We start from the raw sequence: 27,220 nt of genomic DNA, 5'->3' as shown, positions 1-27,220 counted from the left end.
AGCTCTTCATCAGCCTGATTTCAGAAGCAGCAAAGAAGTTGTAGGGGCAGGACCGTGGAGAGGCGTTAGAGGAGGTAGGGACCGGGTAATGAAAAATTGCCATAAGTGGCACTTTACTCTTTGGAAACACTTCAGAATAATGTTTTAAAGTTCTCATTTGGTGATTATCTCCATCTTGACCACCGGTGTGCGACTAAATGCTGATTACCTGATGCACTGATAGAGAGTTTTCCTGTGCCCATCCACAGAAGTACAGAATAGTATCACAGAGCAGTTGAGCTCGAAAGGGACATGAGGACATCCTCTTATCCAGCCCCCAGCTCAGAGCAGGTGGAGGCAGACCAGTTTGCTCGGGGCTCTGCCCATTCCAATTTTGCATCTCCCCAATGCCAGGGAGACTCAGCAGTCTTTCTGGACAGCCTGAGCACATTTGAGCATCCTCACGGGGAGAAATCTTTCCTTACTTCTAACAAAAATTTCCCACGTGCAGGCTTGTGTCTGTGGCCTCTCGTCCTTACCCTTGGGAGCTCCGATCCCTCTTTAATCCCTCCCGTAAGACAGCTGAAGACGGGGTGAGGTCTGCCCTCGCTTGCTCTCGGCCATCGTGTGGTTTGGACATAATCCCATGCATAGTAGGGATGGGGCACTGGGTGACACCAGCCAAGGTCCTTTCAGCATAGCTGTTGGCCTCTGACCTGCTGGGAGTGCACCTTGCTGGTGGCAAGGGGGATCATTTTTTTCCATCTTGGAATCTCCATGGACATTCTGGGAAACTCTTCAAATGATCGCTTTCTAAGTAAAAAAAAAATAACCAAACCAACAACCCAGAAAATCCACTGAGGAGGAGTACAGGATCTTCTATTTTAGATACATTACTGATTTGTTAGTGCTTTATCCAAATTTTCCTTCACTTTGAAAGTTAGTTATATTTTATATATGACATATTTAAATATTTATTACTGAGACATCTAATATATTAATAGTAAATATCAATATACAAATGTTAAATATTTACACATAATACATAAATATATAAAATCTAAATCAAAGCACAGAAATATTGACCTATTATAGAGATTAATACAATAAACCTATATTATATTTACATAGGTTCAGTATGCATTTTATTACAAAACTTCATTTGCTGAGGGGGAAGGTTATTTTTTAAGTTTAACATGTTGAATGTCTTTTTCCTTCTTCCACTTAATAAATATGCTACCTCATGGATTATAATGTCAGAAAGCTAACTGCTGAACATAAAATCACGGTGAAAAATTGGTCAATGCCATGAAACAATTACACAGTTTACCATAGGATCCTCCCTGGTGAGTAAAGGTGATCTGGCATTTTTAACATACCAAATAAATCAGTCAGTGCATTAGGAAATAATAGGATTAGCTAATGTCTGATGCCTTAGAAAAGGATACAGATAGTGCAACTTTAACTTAATCCTGCAGCCCTCTTTTCTTCAATAAAATTGTGTTGGGAGAGATTTAGCCAATATTTTACTCTAGAGAAGCATGTTGAGGAATGGATACTAGAGCTCTAAATTGTTTTCCCACATGAAGACTAAATTAATTTTCTATCCATAACAGGAAATGTTAAGGTTATTTTTCTATAATGTATAAATATGTAATTATGTCTTGAAAAAATGTTTTCCTTAAAAGTTAGTAGAGAAAAAATGGAGTAGTATGATACTGGAAATACATTTTGAAGAATGCTTATATAATAGAGATAATCTCAGTGTTGTTTGCTGTGCTGATACATGATGCTTTTTAAATAAAGGGTTGCCTCACCCACTGGGTTTTTGCATGTTCTCTAAAATTTCTTGAATAAGGAGTGGGAGTGCAGAGCTTAGAATATGAGGGGTTGTTAGCTGGTCAGCATTTAAGCTTTTGCTGTCTGAGCAACAGTTGGGAATTAGTTTCTGCTTATGACTGTGAGAATACTATTGTTTAAATAGTTGAGACATTAAGTCTGTTTCACCTGTAATACATAAATACATATATAATATATATAAAAATAGACAAGCACAGTGACTTAAATGATGATCTTGTAAAACAGCTTTGCATTTCGTTGGTTTCGAGAATCAGTGCTGTTCATATTTAAGTCATTCTTTGCTTGGTTTCAAAAGTTTGCATTACAGAATTTAGCCATGCAGGTTTTTTTACAGCCATGTGCAATATTCCCACATGCCAGAGTAAGTAAAAGCAAAATAACAAAGTAGAGGAGTATGTGATTAAAATATAAATCTAATTGTTAAGGTGCTGTATGTAGCTATTTAATTAAGAGATTATTTGAATAACTGAAGAACAGAAATAGCATCTGTTCTGAAGTGTGTAAAATGAATACTAATTTATGCTTAAATGTTTAAGAGAGAAGAGTTAAAAAAAGAAAAATAGAAAAGGCAAGGAAATGTTCTTGTGTCAGACTCTAGATGAGGAAATCACATGGTTCTTTATAAAAGAGTAATTTTTTTCCCCTTATTTATTGACAAAGAGAATGAACAGTGGCATAGCCTTGCTTAATTGCTCTTTGTGTTAAAAATACACAAAATAATTCTGAATTAGAAATTGCTAATAGTTTCAGGAGTATGTTACTTCTTGTGGTTCCTTTGCACGTTTGGGTCAGGTAGCAAGACAGAGCAAAAAGGAGTTTGTCAAGATCTTTGTACCACTCCTGTTTGTATATCAACATTCTTGCCTTCCCTAAGCACCAGTTGCCTACTACCTTTTCTTTGCATTTCACGTATTAGCAATTGAGAAGTTCATGAGCCAGCAAAGCCTTATTATACATCAGGTGAGACATTCCCTAAGAAGAGGTATAGTTATGCCTCACCTGGCAACCTTTGGGGTAGTTTTGATGTCTTAACAGGTGATGAACCTTTGGAAGAGCCTCAAAATTTTCGAGTTCAATGTATACCAGTAATTCCTGAATAGGAACAATTTTTTATACTAGGGTAGTAAGCATTTTCAGCCACTGGATATTGGCCTGATATTGATTGTGTTGAAATGAATTGGAGATGTCTCTGTGACTTGTTTGGAGAGCAGCTCTGAATGCCTTTAAACTTGCCATGATGTTAATGGGTTTTCAGGGGATTGAGCTCGTTTCAGTGTGCTTGCATTAGTACAATGGTACAAGAGTAGTTTGGATAGGGAGCAAAGTGATAGTCTGAATCTCTCCTTACACTCTCATTACTATATCAGGACTAGTTTCTATATTTTACTCAGCTGTTGAGAGCCCTAAGGGCTGCAAATAGCAGTGATTCAGCAATGTTCAGTCAAATATCTGATTCTCATTTGAATTTCAGATGTACAAAGAAGAGGTGGGCCTGGGATTGCCCTGGTGGAAAATCCATATGGGCTGAACAGAATTTTTTTAAAACCAGTTACTGGGTAGTATCATATCTCCCCGATCTATTGCGCCTTCTTCCTTGTCCTTTATTAAGGAAACAAGGATCTGTCTAGGTTAGCTAATGAAAAGTCTCATTCATTTTGTTTCAGTGTTTTTTATATTTTTTTGCCTGGTAAGCAAAATTAATTGAGAAGCAGCAAGAAGGCAACAAATGGTAGTTTCAGATCTATAAATTCCTGCCTGTGTTATCCATTTCTGCTAATCTGTGTTTGTCCATCTCCATACCAATCAGGGCTCTGAGGAGAAACTCTGGAGATCATTCTGGCTCCCTCCAGCTAAGCCTGGAGCTCTTTGATGACTGCTGATTTCTCTGCTTTCTCAGCAGAGGTATATTGATTCCAGATACCTATAAATGTTGTAACTTAAATATGCACAACCAACAATTTGCTTTTAATTTAAATTTGCATTTTGGCTGTTTCTGCTAATTAATTCTTTGGCCTTGTACTTCTAATGGCCTCTCCTTCCTGGACACCTCACCTATACCCTGCATTTTCAGGCTGCCTACGTTTCTTCAGGCGGATTTGGAGAAGCAGGTGAAGAAGTGTTCAGTTTGTACAGTCTTTTTTACATTCAGGAGGGCCTGTAGACCAAAATGGGTATTAGGTGATTTGTGTGCGTGTCTGTGTATAGTTCAAGCAGTAGTTCAGCTTATCCAGGAACATAGTAAGTTAGTATCTTCAAGTATCTCAGTGTGTCTTGGTGGCTTACAAAATCCCTTCTTTCTATAGCCTATTTTTCTTCAGTTGTCTTTCTGTTGAAGGAACTTTTTATACAGTCATAGTTCACGCCAAAACTTCCGTAGCAGGGGTGTCTGGCACTTCTAATTTTGTTTTTATCAAATATGAACTTACATCAACTATATTCTTACATATATATAATAACTATATTACATTCTTTCTAAGGATTTCTGATATCCTTTTACTTATTTCAGTACTTACAGTCATGAGCTTGCAGGGGAAAGGAGATTGCCAAGCTCTTGATATCTCAAGGGCAATCAGATTTGAAATAACGGGTTGGGGTTTTTTTCTGAAAATAATTTGTTTGTCAAAAGAAAGGAATCTCTTAAAACATTGATGTTTAAGAGGCTAAAGATACACCTTTTTTTCACAGAGCCAAAGATGTAATTCCTTTTTCTACTAGACTGTTTGACCAGCAGCCACATCGTAGGCTTTTAAAAGTCACATTCTTATGAAGAAATACTGGTGTATTTTTCCTTCTTAGGAACTTACACCATCACGTCATCTACTTTCATTTAAATTCACACTACAATGAGCAAGCAGGTATGGTAGAGAAAAATCAGGTTGTCTTGGTATGCATGTCCACCAGCCTGCCTGCCTGGTTAACTTTCTGTGCAGCACGGGGGTCACTGAGTCCATCACCTTCCTCCATGGGATGATTGCATGTTTCTCTCCGAAAGGGAAAGATATGCAGAGTTTATCAGCTGATACAAACCAGCATCTAAAGTGTACTGGCAGGGTTAGATTCCAGATACATTTTTTCACCACAGGACTGCGAGGAGGAAAGACTCAGCCCCAGCGGTAGGACTGGTTGTTCTCTTCTGCCCCGGCTCAGCTCGGCGGCAAGCTTGGTTAGCTGGAGACGGTGGGCTAACAGGTAAGATAGCAGCTGTGTCACTCACACAGGTGCTTAAAAGCAAGTGAGACAAACTGCCTCTCTACCCACACAAGTCAGTTTTTAACAGAATTAAGTTGTCTTAATACTGTACAGAAGCATGCTTTGGTCTGATGCATACACATGCATGAGTGAAGCTGGAAGAGGGTCTGGCTGTTCTGTAGCTGTCTAGACCCTGCCACCAGGCAGCATTGCCCTTCTGCTAGAAACCGTCTGCTCCCCTTGGTCAGCAGCAGCTGATACTCGGATGTCAGGTGAGGTGCCAGAAACAACCTCCCCACTGTTTACCGTGATACAAATCACAAATATTTGAATACTTAAAACTGCCCTAAATGGAAGGAGCTTGGATGTTTTCTTCCTGAAATCCTGCTTCCATCCGTTCCACAGCTTTCAAATTCACAGAATCACAGAATGGTTTGGGTTGGAAGGGACTTTTAAAGACCATCTAGTCCAACCCCCCTGCAGTGAGCAGGGACATCTCTTACTAGATCAGGTTGCTCAAAGGCTTATCCAGCCTGACCTTGAACACTTGTAATGATGGGGCACCCGCAACTTCCCTGGGCAACCAGTGTCCCACTACCCTCACTGTAAAGAATTTCTTCCTTGTGGCCAGTCTAAATCTACCCTCTTTCAGTTTAAAACCGTTGTCCCTTGTCCTTCCATTACAGGCCCTGGTAAAAAGTCTCTCCCCATCTTTCCTGTAAGCCCCCTTTATGTATTGAAAGGCCACAATAAGATCTCCCTGGAGCCTTCTCTTCTCCAGGCTGAACAACCCCAAGACCTAACAGGATCCAGAAGGTATGCCAGTGATGCTTACTGTTTGTTAGGTTGACTGGTGATACACTTTGGCTCATCTCTTACTGGGTGGAGGTGTAGGGTGAGGAAGCAATAATAAAAAGAAGTAAGATGGGACCACATTTCTTTCAATAAAAGAAAATTAATGGATGCATACACATATGTGTATTATATATGTATATATTTTTCCTAGAGTTTAGCCCTTGTCTAAATGGGAAATAACGATACAACTGGAATGTCTCTCACAATGTCTGCTTACTGATAATACAGTGAGAACATACACACTAATAACATATATTCTGCATAATAATTACTATTATAATAGTTATTATGTCATAATAATAAAATATTATAATACATATGAAAACCAGCCTCTTTATGAATAAAAATTTAAATAGAGCTACACATTGTCAAACACATAAACTCAAAGACTTACTCTGGCATGAATTTATACCTGTGTCATTTTACCACAGAAGTTTTGTAGACCTGGTAGGCATCTACTTCTTTAGTTTACTGGCTATATCAGGATTCAAGGGTAAAAATACAATGTCTGGTCTGCTCTCAACTTCCTGTTTTCACTCATTTCCCAAATTTGGCTTAAAATATGTCTGTTGAAATGTGAATTTTCTGCACTTAAAAGAACTTCTAATATCCCAATGTTAACAGTAAATTTAATACTTTTCTATTAGGCTGCATCCTTTCTGACAGCCATTGTACTCCCATAGGAAGGTGCTGCTTCTTACATTATCAGTTAAATCCTGCAAAGAGTTTGAAGAAAAAATGTGATATTATATGGTCAGTTTGCTGGGGTTTTTATTTTTTAAGATATTTATGCAATGAGGAGACAATACAGACATTTTAATAAATTGCTGAATGTCTCAAAAGAGGGGGGAATTGCTTTTTTGGTGTAGAAAGTGCTATCTCAATTTAGAGAAGAAATTGTGTTTTGGGAAAACAAATTTTTTTAATAAGGTCTTTTCAATAGATGGCTAGAGGAAACAATAAATATGTTAATGTAGAATTATTCTAATATACAGTTGAGATTTGGACAATTATAAATGCTTCTTTTGACATACTACTCTACTGGCATGTTATTGGGCAGGTTTTATTATACATCAGCTATTAGAAAGGATATCTACAAAAATGTTTTAAGTTGGATTCTTTTGACTTTGCTAGAGGAAAAAAAAAATCAAAATCAGTTCAGATCTCATCCATGACATGAACGCAATGAGGTACAGTAAGCTTCTGACCAGTTCAGTTCAGTTTGGGACAGTGGACTAGGAAGGATATGATAAATTTTTCATCTGCATTTCTTTCATCCTGTAGGAAAATAAACTAATTTTTATAACTTTTAAGTTAGAAATTGCTGCTGATCATTTCATTACAGATGCATGTGATTACAATGTAACGTGCAGCTGCTTTAGGGCTGAAACTGTTCTTCCTAGGTCATGCAGCCATAACAATAGTAAAGCAGGATGAACCCTTACGCCTACCTGCCTTTGAGATCTAGCTCTCCAGGTAGTGTCATTCACTCACCTGTTCTGAGCACAAACAAAGTTTATTTCATATGTGGTAAGTGTAATGGATTACTGCATGCCTAATGTTGTTTTTTTAAATACTTCTTTTGCACAATGTAAACCTTTGACAATCATAAAATGCGAGAATATTTTAGGTTGACAGAGCTCCTTGGATAATAGCATTTACCTTTTGACACTTGTTTGAATAAATAGAATGGATTTGTTTCCCTTATGTATAAGTTGCCCAAAAGCATAAGGTTGATTTTGTTTCTTGGAAATTAGGGAGGTGAAGGGTTCCCTCCTGCTCTGCCTGCGGTCGGCACCAGGGGCTTGTCTCCTGCCTGTGGGCAGGAGGTGGCTGAGACAAGCTTTCCATGAAGCATTGCTTTCCTCTCGCTGCTCAGAGCCTGCCAGCCCTTTCCCTCGCCCTAGTGGGTCTTCAGGCTAGTAGAAGAGGATTGTCCTTGGTCTTTGTATGTACTTGAGCTGTGCTGTAGTTAAACCAAGGCTGTTCCTTGCACTTTCTGTAACCAGTGAATTCCTTTGCATGGGTAAGATAGCCTGCAGCACCTTGACTGGATTTTAAGTAACAACTAATATAATTAATTCAGTATTTATTTTGGAAAGAATGTTTATATATTACTTTTCTAAAACCACTTTCTTTTATTTGAGCTGCACAATTTTGACCTAGAATACAAATCACCATTGATAACTTTGCATCTTTGCATCAAGACATTTCTGTACCTTTCACTCATTTTGTTCTTAGATAATACTCAATGTTTCCATCTGCCAGACTTAAGTTAGCTAGACTTACACATTATTTTTCTCCTACTCCATTTCTCTTAGAAGTACTTCTAAATCCACCCCCCACCCCCCCCCCCACCCCCCCCCCTGCTGTTCTTTTGAAGTGATTTTGGCTTTCAGACTGTAAGCTTCATGCAGCAAATTGAGCTGCTACATCCCCTCTGGCCAAAACCGACTTCTGCAGCTGTGATCTTTATTTTTCTCTGGTACTGAGCAGTCATGCAAGGTGTAGCCTTTATGAACTGTCTACTTTCAGTCTTGCTGTTAGCTGGTAACCCAGATGCCTGCTTGATAGACATACTGGATCTCTCCACGCTGTAATTGGTGGTGTGGCAAGGCGGAGTTTGGATGGCTTACTGACTGGTCCACAAAAGCATGTTGCTGAACGGCTGGGACACCTCATCACACCCGAAGACTCAAACTGCAGTCAAAAAAGAGTTCAAAACTGTAAAGACATGCTGTAGGGTTTTCAGCACTTATGAGACCATTGCAAGAAAACATTCTGCTCTGGAGCAGATTAATTTATTTATTTATTTTTAATAAACATAATTTAAGACCTTATTGAAGATGGACAAGTGGGACTGAGTCAATGGAGAATGCCGGTATTTCTCTTACTTTGTTAGTCAATACCTGCAAGCTGCCAGATTGGAGGCTTATATCTCTTTCACCATAAGTTGGTGTATATTTTATTTTACCTTGTTAGTAATAGATTAGAAAGTAGTGAAGACAACAGTTTATTTTAAAATTATTGCTTGCTTTTGCTACCTAGTATCATACCGGACTTTTTCACAGCCATTATTTGAGAAGAGCTTTTTCCAGTCTTCCACGTTGTTTCTAGCACTTCAGGACCATACACAGTGACTGTCCTGGGTGTGTTACACTCACCACACTGGTTTTACTTGAGAGGGCTTTGTTACTAGAAGTGTGCTCTTGGTTTTGTATTGTGGGATCGTAAAGGTTTAATGAACATCACAAGGGGCTTCAGCTGTAGGGGAGGTGTGATATTTCCATCGCTCAGTTACAGGAGGTCTATTTGGCAGCTTGCATTAAGGATCTTACACATTAACAACATGCCATGGATGTGACAGGCAGAGGATTTATTTTGTTGTAGCTGGCAGCGGCAAGCTCTTACAGTAGTAGAAGGACAGCAGTTTGAGGTAGCTTCCATGAGGGAGGGTTAACCTGGATTCAATTATCTTGCATTGCGCACAGAGGGATTTTCATCTAGGTGATTATCATGTAGCAGTAGTCTCTTGCTGACTAATTTCTGGTTCCTTACATAAGTCCCTAGTTAATCAAGCATTTTTTGAACGGCAAAGCGACAGCCTTTCTTACTACTCAGTGGAAGGATTTTTGTCCTGATCTGGTTTTGGCAGGAATCAATACAAGCCATAAGACAATTAAAGTTTTGGTAGAAAAAAGAAAAAGCTTGAGTATGAAAAAACACTTTTGTATCTAAAATGCATTTTGTGTACACATGATGGAACCTATTTTGTACATCTGGTTTTCAAGCACCTATCATGGAAAAAACTCACAAAAGTCTGCTGGGTTAATAAAATACAAGTTCTTTCCTAAACAGAGACATGATGGCTTTTCCATAAATCTGTCTCTTGTTAGCTAGAAGTCACAACATAAAGACATAACAGCTACAGTTTGTATTTTTATTGTGCTTCTTTATGGAGATACATTTATGACATCAGAAATCAAGCTTAGGGCATGGAGGATAGTGTATATTCACCATTTGAAAGCTTGAATTTAAGGCAGATTGTGACAGTTGCCCTTTTGGCAAGACAGACGAACTTTTAACCTAAAGGTAGGTAAAGTAAGAATACTTTAATGCTGTGTTTATGGGGCCTGCCCGATCAAATAAAATAATTTTTACAAATTGAGTTGAAGCAATGTCTTGTACCTTTGAGGATAAATAGGCAAAAACATGCATGATGTATTCAAGTTGCTTTTAATTTGAAGTAGTCAGACAGTTTTCAGTTAACTGTTGTTTTAAGATTACCAGTTCTCTGCATCATTTTCTGTGACAACCACCTACTGTTGATGTTCTGCATGGTACCAAAACCATTTAGCCATTTGGGTTAAAATGTCATTTGAAAAGTTAAGTAAAATGATAAACACCCTACACTGTCCAGTGTTGCAGTTGCAATTTAAAACTTGACGGCCTTTTTATCTTCCAGTATTTTGTGCAGTGCTCTCCTTTTTTATGGTAACTGTGCTTTTCGCGATGGGGACGCTCATGCTTCTGGAGATTTTTGGATTCTAAAGAGGCAAGATTTTCCTTTTTCTTTGAAAAAAAGTTGAGGGAATCCCTTTTATATTTGCAGAATCCTTCCGTCAAAACTGTATGTTACTTGGTGCAGACCCAGGAGGGGTACCTGCATGACCTGTGCATGGGCTCTACTGCTCAGCTTTCTCACGGGAGGGTAGATGGACTCCTGTGCTCAAGCAGCAAAAAAGTGTTCATGCAGCTGCTTTGTATCTGTGGCTAATCCTGTTGGTCTTGAGCAATAAATACGTTTGGATAAATTTTTACCTTCTAGCATGCACTTTTACTGGTTTTACCCTTGAATAGTCTGTGAAAACTTTTCTTCCCTTCAAGACTAAAATGGTTGATAGCATCCTTTTAAACACTGTGGCTTCTATTCTTACTTTACTGCAAGGAATTGAAAGCTAAAACTTGAGCTGACTTATAGACAGAACTGTGTTTGTGGTTATTCAGTTTACTAGGGCAATAGAAAAGGCTTTTAAAAATTGTCATTTCATGCTATTTTGCAAATACTTTATTTGCAAACAAAAGGTGCTCTTAAGTGTTTTTTAGAATCTCAGAGTGTTTAATCATTAACAGTAAGGTTAAAATTGAAGTTTTCAAGATGAAAGTTTTACCAGCTTGACTGTTTTGATGTCCAACCACATATTTATTTTCCCACACTACCTATATCTAACTAACTCCCTCATCCAAGACAGTGGTTTTATTCACTGTTGGGGTTTTTAGGGGTAAAAAGGAGCCATGAGTTACTTTGTACCGATTGTCTGTTGTGCCATTTCCCAGTGAATGTTAACGTTATCATTTGCGGTTTTCTTGAGCTAGTACTAACTTTTGTTAGTAATACTAAAGAAGGACTTGAAAAGATTGCTCTGAGTTGTTTTCTATCTTTGCCTATGTTTGATCTACAGGGGGTTGATTAAGAGTAATAGTAATGCCCCAAAAAGGAAGCCTTTCAGCATTGATGGGTGTTCTTGAAACCACAACTATAAAATAGTATTTTAAAATATGTGCTTCTAAAAAAACTTGAACGTTTACTTTTCTTTTACTTAGGGATTCTTAAAAATACCTCAGGTTATATGTGTAAATGTATTCTAGCAAAGTTTTGTAAGATTAGTTTGCTGTCTTCCTCTGGTTATTCATTCACAGCTCTTAGTTTAGGCAAGAGTCACAGCCTTGCTGATTTTTTTAGACAGTGAACACTAGCTGACTTAAAAATATTTAAATGTCAGGATTTTTTAGAGATACTTGGATATGTTCTCTTTATTCATTATATTAGATTGGAGTAACCATTAAAATCATGCTAAGATTATTGAAAGGCTTACTGTATAGGGTTTATAGCCTGTCATCCACAGATTATACCCGTTTTAATTCGTTATCTGGACTATGTCCAGCTTCCACTAAATAGTGTCTGTTTTACTTTTAAAAGAAATGTGCAGCTGTTCGTAACCCGAATACAGTTACTGTGAGTGACAGCGATACCAGCTGTGTGCTGCACGCTTCAGCTGGTGGAATAGCTGAACAACACTCTTGTAGATGCCCCTGCTCTGTTCACTACATTGACACAACATATAGAGAGGTTCTTTTGTAGCTTTTACGGTTCTCTGTCTCTGCACATGATAAACAGCACTTTCTCCTCCTCTGCTTGGGCAAATCCAGACAGAAAGCTAAGCCTCATATTTTAGTTTCCCTCACAAATGTGGAATATTTGTCTTGAGCTTCAGTTGTTTCCGTCTGAAGCAGGTCAAGAAATTGCATCTGGAAGACAGAAAGCTCAGAGGATTCAAGTCAGCTATAAAGCTCTGGGAGTTTGTTGGGCATACATCTGCTTCCAAGGCCACCTCCACTGTTGGCATGTGGTGGGGACAGCAGTGGGCTCACATTTAACCCCATGTCTCTCTTCATATCCAGTAACAGATGTGTACGGGCATGGTGCCCCACTTGCCACTCTGCCCAAATGTAGCCATGCATGCTGGCACTATTAAGGACATGTGCAGGGAGATGCTTGGTCAGCCCCAGAACAGTAAAGCAAGATGTTCCTGTGGGGAAAAAAAATACACCAAAATTCATTAAGAAAAACAAAAAAAAACCCAACCAAAATGCACATGCACAAGTGCATCTTCCCCATTTCCCACAGCAGCCAGGCTGAAACCATTTTCTTTCTAGTAGAGAGAGAGAAAAAAGGATGTGTTCTCCCACTCTTCACTGATTTCACTCCTGTAGCTTCCCTAAGTTGTATTCCTGCATGTTGAATGACAGGAGCATGACAGGAGCCAGGACTCTCCTCTCCCATCAAGTGTCAGTGGAGAAGGTTCATGTTTACTCTTCAACATAAGGAGATGATATTGATGGGGCCAACAAAGATCTTCTGCTTTGCTTTTTTGAGGCACAGCAATAACAGCCCTGTAAGCAGTGTCGCTGAGCCTTACCTCAGTGTCTTTGGCACCCTGTGCCACAGACACGGGGAGCCTGGTGAAAGAATGGGGGAGTCGTACCAAAAGTTGGGATCCTCACAGCCTGGGCTCCATGGAGCTCCACAAATGCCTTCTCAGGATGGACAGCACTAGGTGCTACACCTTGCATTTGGTTCTCCAGAATTTCAAATCCATCACAGATTGGTATGTAAGAAACGTCTATAAAATCTGAATTTATGCAGTGAATTTGGGCACAGAGAGTAGAATTGTATTAATACTTCATGTGAGCAAAACTCATGGTATATTGTATGCTTGTTTAGTTTTTCCACAACATGAGGGGTAGAGTGAAAAACAGTCATAATATAGACTCCCACCTCTTCCTCTTGGGGTTGATGAAGTCAATTTTGCTATTGTTTTCAAGGGATTAATATCAGACTTTGTGCCTGATGTCACAGCAAATGTTGAAGTTGAAAAATGTCCAAAAATAGTGTTGACTTGAGTCACTTTAAATGTATTTATCTTGAATCCCCACTTTGTGGCATTATGGCTGTAGTCTCATCCCGAGCTAGCATTATTCATTAATACCGGCTTATTCCCATGATCCTTCTTTCTCTTTGTCTATTCATTGAGATACACTGTGTGCAAACATTTGTAACCTTCTGTTTCTTGCTCTGTTAATACCATATTTTAAATTGCACTTAGAGCCAGTGCATTTGAACCAGTTATGCAGTCAGACCAGGGAACCCTTATTCTTGACGTGTGTTAGTCTCTGTTACCCTGTGTACCGTGTTAGGAGGCATTAGGGAGACTAAATTCCTCTGGAAATACAGACTCTCTGATTTTTGAAGCATTGGTGTGATTAGCTGTAATGTAATACACTCTGTATGAATGCTTAATGGATAAACATTCTTTTGCTTACTCCAGGCAGTTTTACATCTTACTGGGATGCAATTCATTGTGCTAAACAGTGCGAATGTGAAACTATCATTAGAAAAAATGCAGTCAGCCAAAATGAATTCTGCCTGCAGGTGCAATTAAGGGATTGGTAAGTCTACAATATGAAGTAACTGAGTAGTGATCTGGCACTGAGAATGCTGCATTGCATTTTCTGTTTGAAAGATGTTTACAAAATACAGCAAACCTTTTGCTGTATTACAGAAGCTTTTCCATTAATCCTCTTAGCCTCTGCCCGTTTGTCCATTTTTATATACAAGCAGTGGCATTAACAGGCTGAATGGCTGGGTTTTGGTGGGAGCGGGTGCAACACTCCTACCGAATTAATGCAACACCCCATTAATTGGTCTCTTTTGTATCACTACATGGTGATGTTAATGTGAATGTAGCAATAGGCTACCAAAGGCTTTAGATTCCTTGGAATCACAAGCATTTTAATCGATGTAGAAAAATACCTGCTTGTACTAGAAACTAAATAAATACCCTCTGTAACATGTGCCACCTTAAATTGGGGGATTATGTTTACCCTGTACAGAAGGCTGGTTGAAGGGCTGTCTAATATCTAGTGTCATACTTAAGCTATGCTTCAACTCGTAAGCCCTGTACTTAAGTAATGAATACTCTTTGCACTGGCACTCTGGAAAGGAAGAGTTTAACACATCTCTGAGTTTTTCTTGATAGAATATTTCTTAATAGAATGTAATAGAATTTCCCACAGTCATTTTACACCATGGGACTATATTTAGAAATCCAATCTCAGCTGAGGAATTCATTAAGTAAATTTCTCGTTATTAAAAAAAAAAAAAATCCAAGCATTTCTTCATTTAAGATTTTTGTATGAACTTAGTTATTGTGAAAGGTGATGGTGGGACAGCTTTAGAGGTTCAGAAAGGCTCCCACTACAGTCGTGGTGTGGAACTGCATTTGCTTACTGGGCAAGGGTGTAAAGTCTTCTGGTTTCTGGCACTGGAGATCCTTCTCCCTGGCTCACTCAGTCTTTGCTGTATCTGCAGCATTATCAGTAAGACTGACAATTAGTACCAAATGCAGTAGCTGCTAGGAATGAGACAAGGTATATGAGAGATTCATAAAAAACCTTCAGGGCAGTTGCAACTTTGTACCTCAAAAAAGCAGAATAGGATTTGTACTGATGACGTAATATTGAGAAAATTGGACACCACATCAGACTGTTTCCACCTAACTCTTTTCTTCCACCTCCACTCTCTTCTCTGCCTTAAGTAAAGGGATAGATAGCAATGTGTACTATTTATAGTACATTTTTAATATTTATATTTATATCTCTATATAAAAGCAATGTATTCATTTTTAGTCAGATTACAAAATATGTCATAAATCTGCAATTAAACTAGAGTTGGATGAATTATCTCTGCATAATTTATTCAGCAAATATTCTAAATTGATGCCTGTGATCACTTTTTGTGCCCCTTCTTCCCTTTGAATTATTTTCTTAACAGTAAATAAAAGGAATTGCTTGTGAAATTTTGTTTTTTGTAGATTTAGTGAATATGCAGATTACACAATTTATCTCTGCTGAGATTTATTTTAAATAGAAATAAGAATGTTTTATGAATAGTCAATATTTTGTTTCAGTTGTTTGCCTCTGAGAACATTTGTGATATTTTTACTCTGTGTTTGGACATCTTGACTTGTAGGCTGAGGGAGAGTGAGATTGCTGAGAGAAGAAACACTGACGTGTTGATTCATGGTGGCATTGCTACTGTATGGCAGGCTGTACTAATTGGTACCAGAAGCAGCATTTATTCTTGGCCAGCTCATGTGTCACACTCTTGAAGGCAGAAGAAAAATAGCACCCTCAGTTACGATGTAAATTGGCAGCAATGCAAGGATCTGGAAGAAATACTGCAACAGACTCAAGAATAAAAGTCCAGGGACAGAAATTGCAACTCTGCTTCATGCTCCCCTATCTGTTTGGAGTTGTTTAGACACCAGAGGTCCAGACTCGAGGCTGTACTGTATTATAATTAATTTGTCAAACTCAGCTCACTACGGATATTCTTGTTTGCATCCTTATTTTCATGTTCAAAGATACAATGAATTCTTGAGCATGCTAGTTTGTTACCTTGGCAATAGAGGGGCTTGCCAAAAGAGTGATGAAATATATTTGCTGTCATATTGGAAACAAATGTTGTTCTTAAATATTCGTGTTGATATTTTTATAATCTTCTGTATAGCGTGCTTATCGATGTGCTCTTGTTGCAACTGCTTTTTCATTCTGCTGGATGGAGATGCTGTCAAGGTGTGGACAAATGTTTTTACTTTGCCCTGAGACAGGAGTGCAGTTATAGGCAGCCAAAGCCATCCAGGTTTAAAGGTCAGTACCGCACTGCTGTAGGCAGTAATGTGTTAAATTGCTGTACCTAAATCTCTAATCTGTCTAGGGTCTGTGAAAGAGGTCTGGCAGGAGAGACTTTCTTTGGAACCCTGAGCTTTATGGGAATGCAATACAGTGGAGCCTGTCTCTTGGCTCTTTTCCCTGCAATTGTCAAGCTACTGTCGTGAAAAATACAAGGGGTTTGTTTCCTGATTTTTATTCTCTATTTCTAAATTGTGGATTACTGACCAAAAATAGACAGTAGAAGATTTAAACAATGGCGAAGTAAATTTTTGTCAGTAACTTCCAGTAATACAAAGTAGAGTTAAAAAAAGTCAAGGTCAGGGCAAAGGAATGAATTTCAAATGAAGTGTACCAGTGAAGTACACAAAACTTAAAAAGTCTCCGAGGGATTTATATATGATCAGTAAGACTCAGGTGTGTCACTTCACTAGTCATTTATTCATCCATTATACTGTTGCTTCCAAGCTGCTGCCTTAAAAAAATCAACCTACTGCCCTGGAAGATTTAGACCCAGGTCTGCAAAACTCATCAAACAGAATTCAGTGAAAATCATTTAGCGTGTACCATTAACGTAAGAGAAAACCAGGACACTATTGGAACTTCACATTTATAATAATGGTTATGACAAAAAAAATACTGAGAAGGATGGAAAGAAAAAACCTCATGGAATTGTAACCAGTCACTATATGCAAAGAAAGCAGGAATATTCAGATAAGACTATTCAGGTATCTTTGTCAACTCCAGGCTTCAGTGCATGATCCTGCACGATCCCGCTTATTAAAACAAAACTGAGACACGGCAATCCTAATAGCTGTGTAAGTGGCGAATTCCATGCAAGACGTGTATTGATACCAGTGAATCTTTTTAAGTCTGACCAGGGTGACCCTTTCAGGTTAAACAAGTTGAGTTACTTAGATTGCCTTCCATCAAAAGGTAAGTCTAATGTTCAGATACTCTACAAAGAGTTGCATGCTGAAAGCATGGAAAATGAGTTTAATAAAAAAAGAGCAGATAACTATTCTAAAATTTTTTGTGTTGAAGTAATTCAGTATTTGCCAATGAGTGAACTGTTTGGGCTTTTAGGGTTGCCATGGGAAAATAGCTGAAGTTTTTCCAGGATCAGTTTGGAGACATATTTGCTCTCAACAACCTAGAGGCCATCATTTGTTGCCTGTGTAGAAAAGAAGGAAATTATTCATGTCATCTCTGTTTCTCATGGCACGATGTTCCTGACGTTTCACATGAGTAGGATTGCCACTCCAAAGGGCAAGCCTCATCTACGAGGACTCATGCCCCTGGGGGAGAGTTCAGTCTCCACTTTTCATTTTTACATTGTGCGCTAGATCAAGATCATGAACAAGGACACTAGGTGTCGTATAATGAAGAGTCGTCAGTGTTTATGGGACCAGCATTCCATTTTGTATAGCTTATTAAGTATGTAAGTATTAGTTTGTTTTCAAAGGAGCTTATCTTGTTTTCAAGTCCCTTAAAAAGTATGAAGAGACGGTGATGCAGGGCTACAGTCCCACTTGTTTCAAAGAGGCTTTGGACTCTAAATCCACCCTAAATGGATGCAGCATGGGAAAGTTCACATGCTGCCACTGCAAAGTATATTTTAGTCAAAGTTACAGCCTACAAGAAATTCCCTTTCAGCAGGAGTTTGCTGTCACTGAAAGCACTTGGAGTAGCTCATTCTTGAACTGCAGGACACCCGCTCTCTGCCCTGGTATTGAACTGCTGTTGGCAGTAGTGGTGAGGCAGGCTGCATCTCGGATGGTTTTGTTTTGTTAAATGTTTTATCAAAGTATTGTCCCAGCCCAGCGCTAGTTGCTTTGCAGAGATCTCATGTTCCAAAGTCTTTGAAAGAGGAGCGTTGCTTGGCAATGGCTCTGAGTGTAATTAGCAGGTGACTGGAGTTTATTATCTGTGATGGGCTAGCCTAAGACTGGGTCAGTGCTGTACACTGTTGTGGAGGTAGAAGGCAGAGGCTCTGAAAAATGCACTACATTGAAAAAGCACAGGTGAAGTCAGAGGGGTATCTGTTCATCCCTGCAAAGGAGGCAGCGGCTCTACTGGCTCACTGATGGAGTCAAAACAAGAGCCGGTGTCTGGAGAACAGGAGTTTCTCAGAACTCATCTGTTTTTTGTAAGACCTGAACTGCTGGATTTTTATTTTTTTTCCAGATTGGATATTTTCAGAAGGTAAAGAGTCCCTTCATAAAGAGTGAGGAAAACTCAACCTAAGAAAAGAGCATCTTTTATCTCCTCATTGATCCTCCTTAGAGTAGCACACACAATATAGAATGCTTTCAGCTGCGAGAGCGTTATTTACTACTGTAAAAATTTTTACTTATGTTCTACTTTACTTATCTAAGTTAAAATTTAACTTACCTTGAAGGAGCAAGGTTTTAGATAGCACTAATATGAAAACTTAGTATTTTCAGAAGATCTTAATCTCCTTTGTTATAAAACATTCATCTGTAATGACACAATAATAGCCAAATAATGATCAGGAACATTTTTTATGTTCTTAGAAATTACTCTATAAGAGCAGGTCTGTATTAGCTTTGGTTTTACTCCTCAGTAGCAGGGCTTATTTTTAGTTGCTAATTACTCTGACCTGTCTTAATTAAGAGCAACAACATGAAGTTTTCACATGGGGCACACACCTCATTTCCGGCAGCGGTGATTTTGTATTTTTCTGCTATGTAGACAAGTAGTGACGTAAATTGTAACAAAACTAGTACATCAGCAATAGAACAATTACAAACTGAATACATAATAAATTATTCTAGGAAATTACTTAATAAAAGCAGATGTTTTAAAGAAATCACACCTGAAACTGGGCCAAGTAGCAGAAAGACGGGGTGAAAATTGTATTTGTACACAGAAAATTTGAGATGACAGAGAAAAAGAGAAATCTGAAAATTTGGCCTTCTGCTTGATTTAAGGTGCCAAGAAGGCCACATGTTTATACCAGTATGTCAGTGTTGAGCTACAGAGAACTAGAATGCTCAGGTAAGGGATTTGTAATGGAAGAGCAGTTCGATGCACTGCTATACATTAGTGCATCCTTCTTAGAAGGACTTGAGCATTTGAGCTGGGTTACTTTCAGTCCCTGCAGCCCCTCAGAGCTGAAGCAGTAGGACCTTCTGCTTTAAACAGCAGTGAGTGCAGTGGAGAGGTCCAAGAGAGTGAGCAGGTATCGCTGATAACAGGAGATGATCCATCAGTACCACCAAAGCAATTTCAGTTCCATGTTTGGGCCTGAAACTGCACTGTATAAAATTTAGGATACTAGTTTCAGTGAAATGAGCTTACAGGTGAAGTCTGCCTGGTTGTTTAACTACTTATACTGGGAAGCAAAACCACACTCATGTCACAGGTCTAATGAATGCGTGTGATTAGTCACGCATTTTAATGCATGTGTCCCACCAGGCAGTGTGACTGTGGCACAGTTTGGGGTTAGCATCAGTCGGGTGCTTCTTCCCATACACAAGCCAGGTGCAGGACACGCTGTAGTGGATGGAGCTGTATGGATGCAAGCTGAGATGTGTTGATGCTGCTGCAGGACAGTGACACTATGGTTTTTTACTAGACATGGTCTTCATGACTATTCCAACAGAAAGAAGACTTGATAGTGTGTGCTAGTTGCCTACAAGAATATCTAGAGATAATCTCTTCCAGTTAGTATCAACAAATTGAACAGTTTGGTTGTGCAACACTGTAGGTCGGTGTCACGTCCATGAACATGTCTGATTCTTTCTATGGCGTTCTTATGGCTCTTCCTCACTTCTCTCCCCACAAGAGAATTTTTCATCCTTAGTGGAGGAAGCCCAGCAGTCCACTTTAGTATATTCAAAATGAGATGATTGTAAAACTGCTCTGAAGAAATTGGCAGCTACCCTGCAAATGTACCTGTTCCTCCTCACAGGGGACAGGGAGGTGCTATTGCATGCTGTTCTAGACTTAAAGACTTCTCTAGACTGAGATAGTACTGATGGTATCACCCATGACTCGTAACGTTTTTCTGAATATCCTATGTCCAAATGACTGACTTAGCCACTATGTTTCCTTATTTGGATTCTTGCTAATAATCACGACAAAACTTCTCTGAAATTCTAGCTGTTACTGTAATTAATAAGAATGTTTCCGATACAAATATTTATGATTTCCATCCATGTCTGCATTAAAGACAACCTCTGGGTTTTCATCTTTCCCAAAGTCAACAGGGTGTATGTGGCAGAACCAGCCAAAGGAAATTTTTATTACTGTTATTATAATTAAGGTTGCCAAAGGATGTATCCATAGCGTCAGGTTGATTAGCTCCCTTTAGTGTTTGCACATTTCTGTTTTCTCCGAGTTTCAGTGCAGGACAAACAAGTTTATTCACTTGGAGAAGAAAATGGGTGATAGGAAAGATTAGAGTTTGTGCTCTAAGGTCCATGCTCTCCAAATCCAGACACTGTCTGTGCCAAGTTTTGTTCTCTCCACATGAGAGAGTCCTCTGTGACTCCCCTCCAGCAAATACACAGCACAACTGGACATGATAAAACTATAAGGTACTTCTGTAATTATTCACCTTCCTGCATGGATCATTGCACAGTAATGATGTATGACCAGAAGAAGACCTGATCATTCTGAGGGCTTCTCAACAGAATAAACAGAGAGATGACCCGTTTGGTTGCTGCTGCTGTCTGCAAAGAAGGCATGGAACAAAGGTGTTCCAAATTTTTAAAGTTTTAAAAATGGCACACAGGAAGGCTAATAATACTAGTTACCACTCTGGTAGAGCTTGTCGTATGTACTAAATCAAGCATCATGCACTAAAGCAGTGAGCATTGGGTGTTCCTCTGGGAAGCCACATTCAATCCCTTTACAGTTTGTGGCTGCTGTTTCTGGAACCATGGCTCCATACAAGACCAAGGAAACCCAAATCCTGGCCTTTATCTTGCCTTAGTTGCTGGGAAAAAAAGGAGAGGATTTTGGATCATCCCAAGGCTAATTGCATTGCTTTTTATTCCTGCAAGTGTGCCTGAAAATCTCAATTCTCCATGATGGGACAGGAGATGCCTCTGATAGGTGTCTTTGGTTGTTCTTGCCCAAGGATGGTGATGAAAGGAAAAGAGGGGGTAGATAGGTTGTTGTGCAGGTTTGAGGAGAGGTTTCAGCAATGTTTACTTTTCACACAAGCAATACCAGTCTCTTTTGCTGACAAGTGCTATCCTCTGCTCATTGACAACTCTGCATCAGCTAGAGAGTACTTCTGAAGGTTAATCAACAATGTCAGGCTCAGCTTGTTGGTGGCCACCAGCAGCACAAATAGTAATGGCAGTGATGGAGCCGGGAGCACAGGTTGTTAATAACCACTCCATGGCCTAGCATCACTTTCAAAATGGCTTCTAGCACAACAGGGTTACAAAACCTTTACCCTGAATTTTCAGAAATAAGAAAATGTTGGGGAAAATTAGTAGTTTATTGGTCTTACATGGCATCATTACAGTGAGGTAGTGGCTGTGATGCCTACTCCCTTCCCCAGAGTAGATTGCAGAGGCATGACTTGCTGGCAAACGTTCACTGTAAGTATCTGTGCCATCTTTTGCTGCATTACTTTCCTGTGATGTTGGTGGTGATCCATCTCGCCCAGATGGCAGGGTCGTATCTTGGGTGCTGTTTTTGCTTTCTGAAGAGGCATTATGGCAGCATAGCAATAGCGGGTGAAAAGCACAGTTTTGTAATTGGTATTGCACAGTGATCACCAACATATGTTGGCTGTGGCCCCTGATGTGGAATGACCTCGTGTAATCAAGAATTAGGCATAAGAGAGACTATTTATGTGTATGTTAGACTTGAGTTACTGAAGGTGTGGTAGAATAGCTACTGCAACAAGGTACCATCCACCAATACACCATTCTTGCACGGTTCTTTCTCTTTGGTGGCCACCAGGCATCAGAGGGGTAAAAAGCATAGACAGCAAGGCAGTCAGCAGCAGCTGAACCTGGGATCAGGTCTTGTCCTGTAGCACAGCTTGCAAAGACAGTATATGCATGTCCAGCGTATACTCAATATGTCTGGGACTTTCCTAAACACATCAGATGAGACAGTTCTTATGTTGCAGAGTTTATAGTATGCAATACTAATAACATGGCTAATGTAGCACCAAGCTGGCTAGCCCATGGGGAGGATAGCCCATGTGATTCTTCATAGTTCATCTCCATTTTGACTTCCTTTAAAAAAAAAGAAAAAAAGAGTTGCCACTACCTTCTGGTTACTGCCAGCAAAATTCTGATTCATGGTACTTGAGAGCTATGAGAAAATGCCCCAAATTTACAAAACTTGTCCTTTTTCCAAGAATAATCAGTTTCCATCTTTCCAGTCTTACTCATAAAATGAAGTATTAGAACAAAAATGTTGGGGGTTTTTCTGAATTAGAGTCTGCAACATATTTTTATAGTTAGTGACATGTCTTTTCTAGATTGTGCTCTGTCACTGGTCTATGAAAGACAAGCAAGTAGTTATGTATGTGTATGTATAATTTCTGGGTGCCACCCAGAGTGCCTAACAATAATACCTGCTGCTTAGATCATACAGTTTGTCATCATTTTGGTGCTGGATGAATCACTGATGACTCTTTTTCTTTCAGTTTAGAGAAGACAGAAGTATATTCTGTTAACAGCAGTGTTGGACTGAGCCCATCAGTTCTTCAGGGTTTGCTTGTTTTGACATACACATTGAGCGTTTGTATCCACTAGGCTGTCACTGCTGATGGTGGCCTTTTATTTCCACTGTTGCTGGTTTACAAGTGCTGTTGTAAATCCTAGTAAACATCACAGGTGAATTCCATGGAAACTTTTTTTTTTCCTAAATACTTGGAGAGGTACGACCAGAGATTAAGATGATGTATTGGATTTTCCTGAAAAAGAACTTTATTTAAGTAATGGCTCAGTAGACCTTATTGTAGTGGGTGCTTGGCCAGTGTGATGGCAAAACCAAATCTGTTAAATCACAGGGAATGGGAAGATTCCCATGAGTCTGAAATCCCACGCACACTCTGGGAAACACAGTGGCAACAGATGTGGTAAAGTAGGTCTACTTAAATCAAGTTAACCATACTTCGAGGAAAAAGTTATAACTTTTTTTTTATTTTTAGCAAAGTAAAATCTTGAGTGACAGTTCTCATGACTGTACTGAGCAAGCAGTTCATTACTGTGGTGGATAGACTGTTTCACAAAGAAAGAAAATTTCCAAGCACAAATTTTCTTTTTTGCATTTTAACACCTAGAGATGGATTTAATAGAATCAGTCAACCATTAAATGTGATTGTGCAAAATGAGGTAAATGTCATACAAGAATATCTTCCTTCTTCCCCTAGTCAAAACACCTGTTGAAGGCAGTGGGCAAGATCATATGACCAGTGTACAAAAGACAGTGAGTTAATGCCAGGTGGGAAACCTAGATTATTTTACCCTGATGCTATCAGTGATAGATTGAATGCTTAGGTAAGGTGCTAGATAAGATTGGCATGGTATATTTGGAGACATAATGATGACTGTATTCACCATCAACAGCATCTTTAGTTCCCTTCTCATGTGCAAATCTGAATATTCCAAAACAGTAAGCAAGATCCAAGAAGCCATCTCTTCTGTCTGATCTGGTTTAAGAAGGATCATCCCGAACAAGAACTCAATATATGATTTGATGCTTTGAAAGAAAATTATCCTGAAGCATATCCAGTCACTTTGCAACAAATCTGAAACTGCTGCCACAATATACTAATACCAGTCATTGAACAAAAGGAAAAGAATGGGGTCAGTTAGCATGATGAAAAGGAATCCAGAAATAAATATGCTCGTTTTGTAGCATAATTTTTCCCTGTACCTCACCCTCATCTATTCTTTGTCTTCAGCAAGCAATATTTCTCTGCCTCTCTTACCATCCTTCAACAGCTAGTGACTGTATCTGCATTTTCCTTGATAACATCCACCTATGTTCCACATTTGAAACACAGGTCTCTCTTGTCATGTTGGTAAATGAGACAATCCAAGCTAAACTCACAGCTGTTGGTTTTTTTACCCATACTTGCTTGCATGACTGCTGCATTTCAGACCTAAAGGTTTGTGGGCAAACCTTAGCTCAGTAATGCTTTAGTTGGGTCTAGCTCTACTGATTGATCCTTGGTTTGGTTGGTGTCAGCATAAATGAGGTTGGGTTTGGATATGGAACCCGTAGTGGGCATAGTCACCTTTGACAGCAAACCACAAAGAAGGGAAGCTGCCAGGGGAGGTTACCAGCCAGCTTGCAGCAGGGCTTTTCATTGCTGTTGAGTGGGCTCTTCTGCCTGGTTTGGTCTGTTCTTGTGTCAGGGTAAAGAGGGTTGCTCTGAGTTGTACATCTCAATCAACAGGTAAATGAGATGGCCTTCTGTCCTGTACCGGCTTCTTTTTCACTACATACAGGCTAGCATCATTAGAGCTGCGGGTTGTTTTCTAGCTTGGTATGGCCTACACAGAAAATCATGTTCATGATTCTTCCTGTCTTCAAGTGTTTTGAGGAGCAGCAGGCAGGGGTGCATAACATGAAGAAGGCTTTATCTTCGGTAAAAGAGGTTTGTGAAAGACATGGAGTAACAAAAGACTTTTCAGAACTCTTCTGTTGGGCTGTTAAACAGGTATGGACACTCTCCATCTTCCATTTTAACTGGGAGTTCAGACACCCAGTGGGGTTAACAATAGGAAGAGAAATTAATACATCGTTCAAGGCCTTTACAAAATACCCAATGCAGATGCAGTTACTGCATCCACACACAGAAGCTTAGGGAAGGAGTTGAAGGTGATCACTTACATTTTGAAAGGGTTGTTTGTTTGCACAGTTTCTCCATTTGTGTGTTGCATGGCCAGAACTTGCACATAGATTTTGCTGGTTATTTTAGACCAAGTAAATTGTTACATTTCCTTACGCTTATTTCTGCATCAGGGTCTTTTGTCCAATCTTATACATACTAAAGCAGCATAAAATGTTCAGCAGCATTGGACAGTGTTTAGTATGTGACTTATTTTACTTAGGTTTTGGATATATTTATGAAGGCTTCTTAGGAGCATGATTTAGCTTAAAAAGCCTTTTTCTTGCATCAATATCACAAAAAATGAATGTGAGAGCGGTTTGTGGACTCTTGTAAAACCTTTCTCATCTCAGTCTTCTTGGAAGAGGCAATTTATTAAGTGTTTCACATTGATGTAAAATACAGGAGTTAAAATTTCCACAGAGTGACTAACATCTTCTCTGTTTCAAACACTCACTACTTTATATAAAGCTGGGAGGTTTTTTGCGGTACCTTTGCAGTAACCATAACACTGTTACTATACTTACGGTAGTATTCAATAGTATTTTTGTATTTCAATTTTAATATATTTACTGTTTAAAAGAAATTAATCTGTACTGACAGGTTTTTGGGCAGGTGAAACCTCAGGTGGAAATGAGCCCAGCTCCTGGCTTTGCATTGGGCAGCAAGCTGGCATGCTTGCTCCAGGGGCAGTTGTTCAGGAGCCTCCAAGCAAGGCTGTAAGAGAGCAGACTTCTTGAGACCTGAATATATGTTTCATGTTGTAAGAAAAACAGTGATACAGAAAAACATGGCTACATAATTGTATCTTCTGTAGGGTGCCTGTAAAAGAGGAAGAGGAAATATGGGAAATTGTTTTCCTTTATTTGAAGTAATGAACATGATATATGTGTGGGACTGAAGTTTGGTAAAATTATTACTACTAATGCATATTCTTTCATTACTGCCAAATATGGACAGTTAAGTGAATTAAGCTGGCAAACTCTGACCTCTAAAATCTGAAAATATGCTTTTCCTGGCTGTTTGAAGGTACTCAACATCTGAAAAATCTCTGATTGAGGGCTATGTTCATGTGGAAAGTATGATGGAAAGTAGCGTAAAGAATATAATCAGGTTAATGCAGTCAATGTTAAGTTACTGCTTTAGCGCTAAAATAAAGCTGTAAACCTGGTTACTTTAAAAAATACCCATGGCTGTGTATATCGATCTCCTAATATTAATTTAATACATACTATGGAGTATGATCTCTAATGGTATCCATAGGCAGCGAAAATGTACATTAGAAATCTTCAGGTCTAGCTTTGGTTAGATGAAAGCAAACTAGAACTTCATTAGGAATAGGGACTGAAACAGAGATTGTATACAGATCATAATTTCAATGTATTTTGCTTTTTCATGTCTTTACTAATCTTTACTAATAGTTCACTCTTAATTAAGTTGAATTATGAGTTTTAAATATTGCAATGTATAGGCCAACTTGGTCATCCAAGATCACCTTCTGCATTTATAATAAGAAACAATAAAAATTACTTATATTCAATTTACTTTTGCAACCATACTTCTGCTTTATTTGAATGAAAAAGCACAAATGCAAAAACCTGAAATCTGAATGAACAGGAGAAATTTGTCTTCTAAAAGCCTTTTCAAACTCTGCAACATCAGAGCACAAAATCAGTATCTATTCTCATGAGTTGGCAGTCTTTCTAGAGTAGATAGTTGAGTGATTTTTGATTTGTTTCCACAGGTTTTCAATACATATTCCAATGAAGACTATGACAGGAGAAATGATGAAGTTGACCCAGTGGCTGCATCAGCTGAATATGAACTCGAGAAGCGTGTGGAAAAGCTGGAGCTCTTCCCAGTTGAACTAGAAAAAGGTATGGAGTTTGTGTGCCATTTCCAGTTCCTGTGACACTGATCTACAAGTCTGAGGAATTCCATACATGCCTACAGAGCCTGTCTTGAATTTCCATGAATCTGTTCTAGTCACCTTGGCTTTCTGGATTTCAAGAATTTTTCGATAAGGAATTAAAGAAGCATTTCAGAGATATGCAGTTCTTTATTTCCCTAAGGGAATTATTTTGTGTTGCTCCATTAACACATGGTTTTACACAGTGTTTGATGCAATGTTTTCATTCTCCACTAGAAGACAAAAAAATCTTGATTGTTGTTCTGAGCTCTTCATAAGGGTGAAGGTGATAG

At 38.9% G+C, this 27,220-nt stretch overlaps 1 protein-coding gene across 4 annotated transcripts in view; it reads left to right on the top strand.

Annotated features, from left to right (window-relative positions):
• The window catches only part of PPP1R9A (protein phosphatase 1 regulatory subunit 9A), a 148,953-nt gene that overhangs the window by 53,281 nt on the left and 68,452 nt on the right, over positions 1 to 27,220 (top strand). For all 4 annotated transcript variants that reach the window (XM_049798828.1, XM_049798827.1, XM_049798825.1 and 1 more), the window contains exon 3: positions 26,763 to 26,895. In XM_049798828.1, the coding sequence (XP_049654785.1) occupies positions 26,763 to 26,895 (133 nt within the window). The remainder of the gene's footprint in view (positions 1 to 26,762; positions 26,896 to 27,220) is intronic.

This window comes from Accipiter gentilis, chromosome 4 (genome assembly GCF_929443795.1).
Source record: "Accipiter gentilis chromosome 4, bAccGen1.1, whole genome shotgun sequence".
Taxonomy (NCBI): domain Eukaryota; kingdom Metazoa; phylum Chordata; class Aves; order Accipitriformes; family Accipitridae; genus Astur; species Astur gentilis.
The sequence above is the reverse complement of the archived record's forward strand: the minus strand, read 5'-3'. Positions and strand labels throughout refer to the sequence as shown.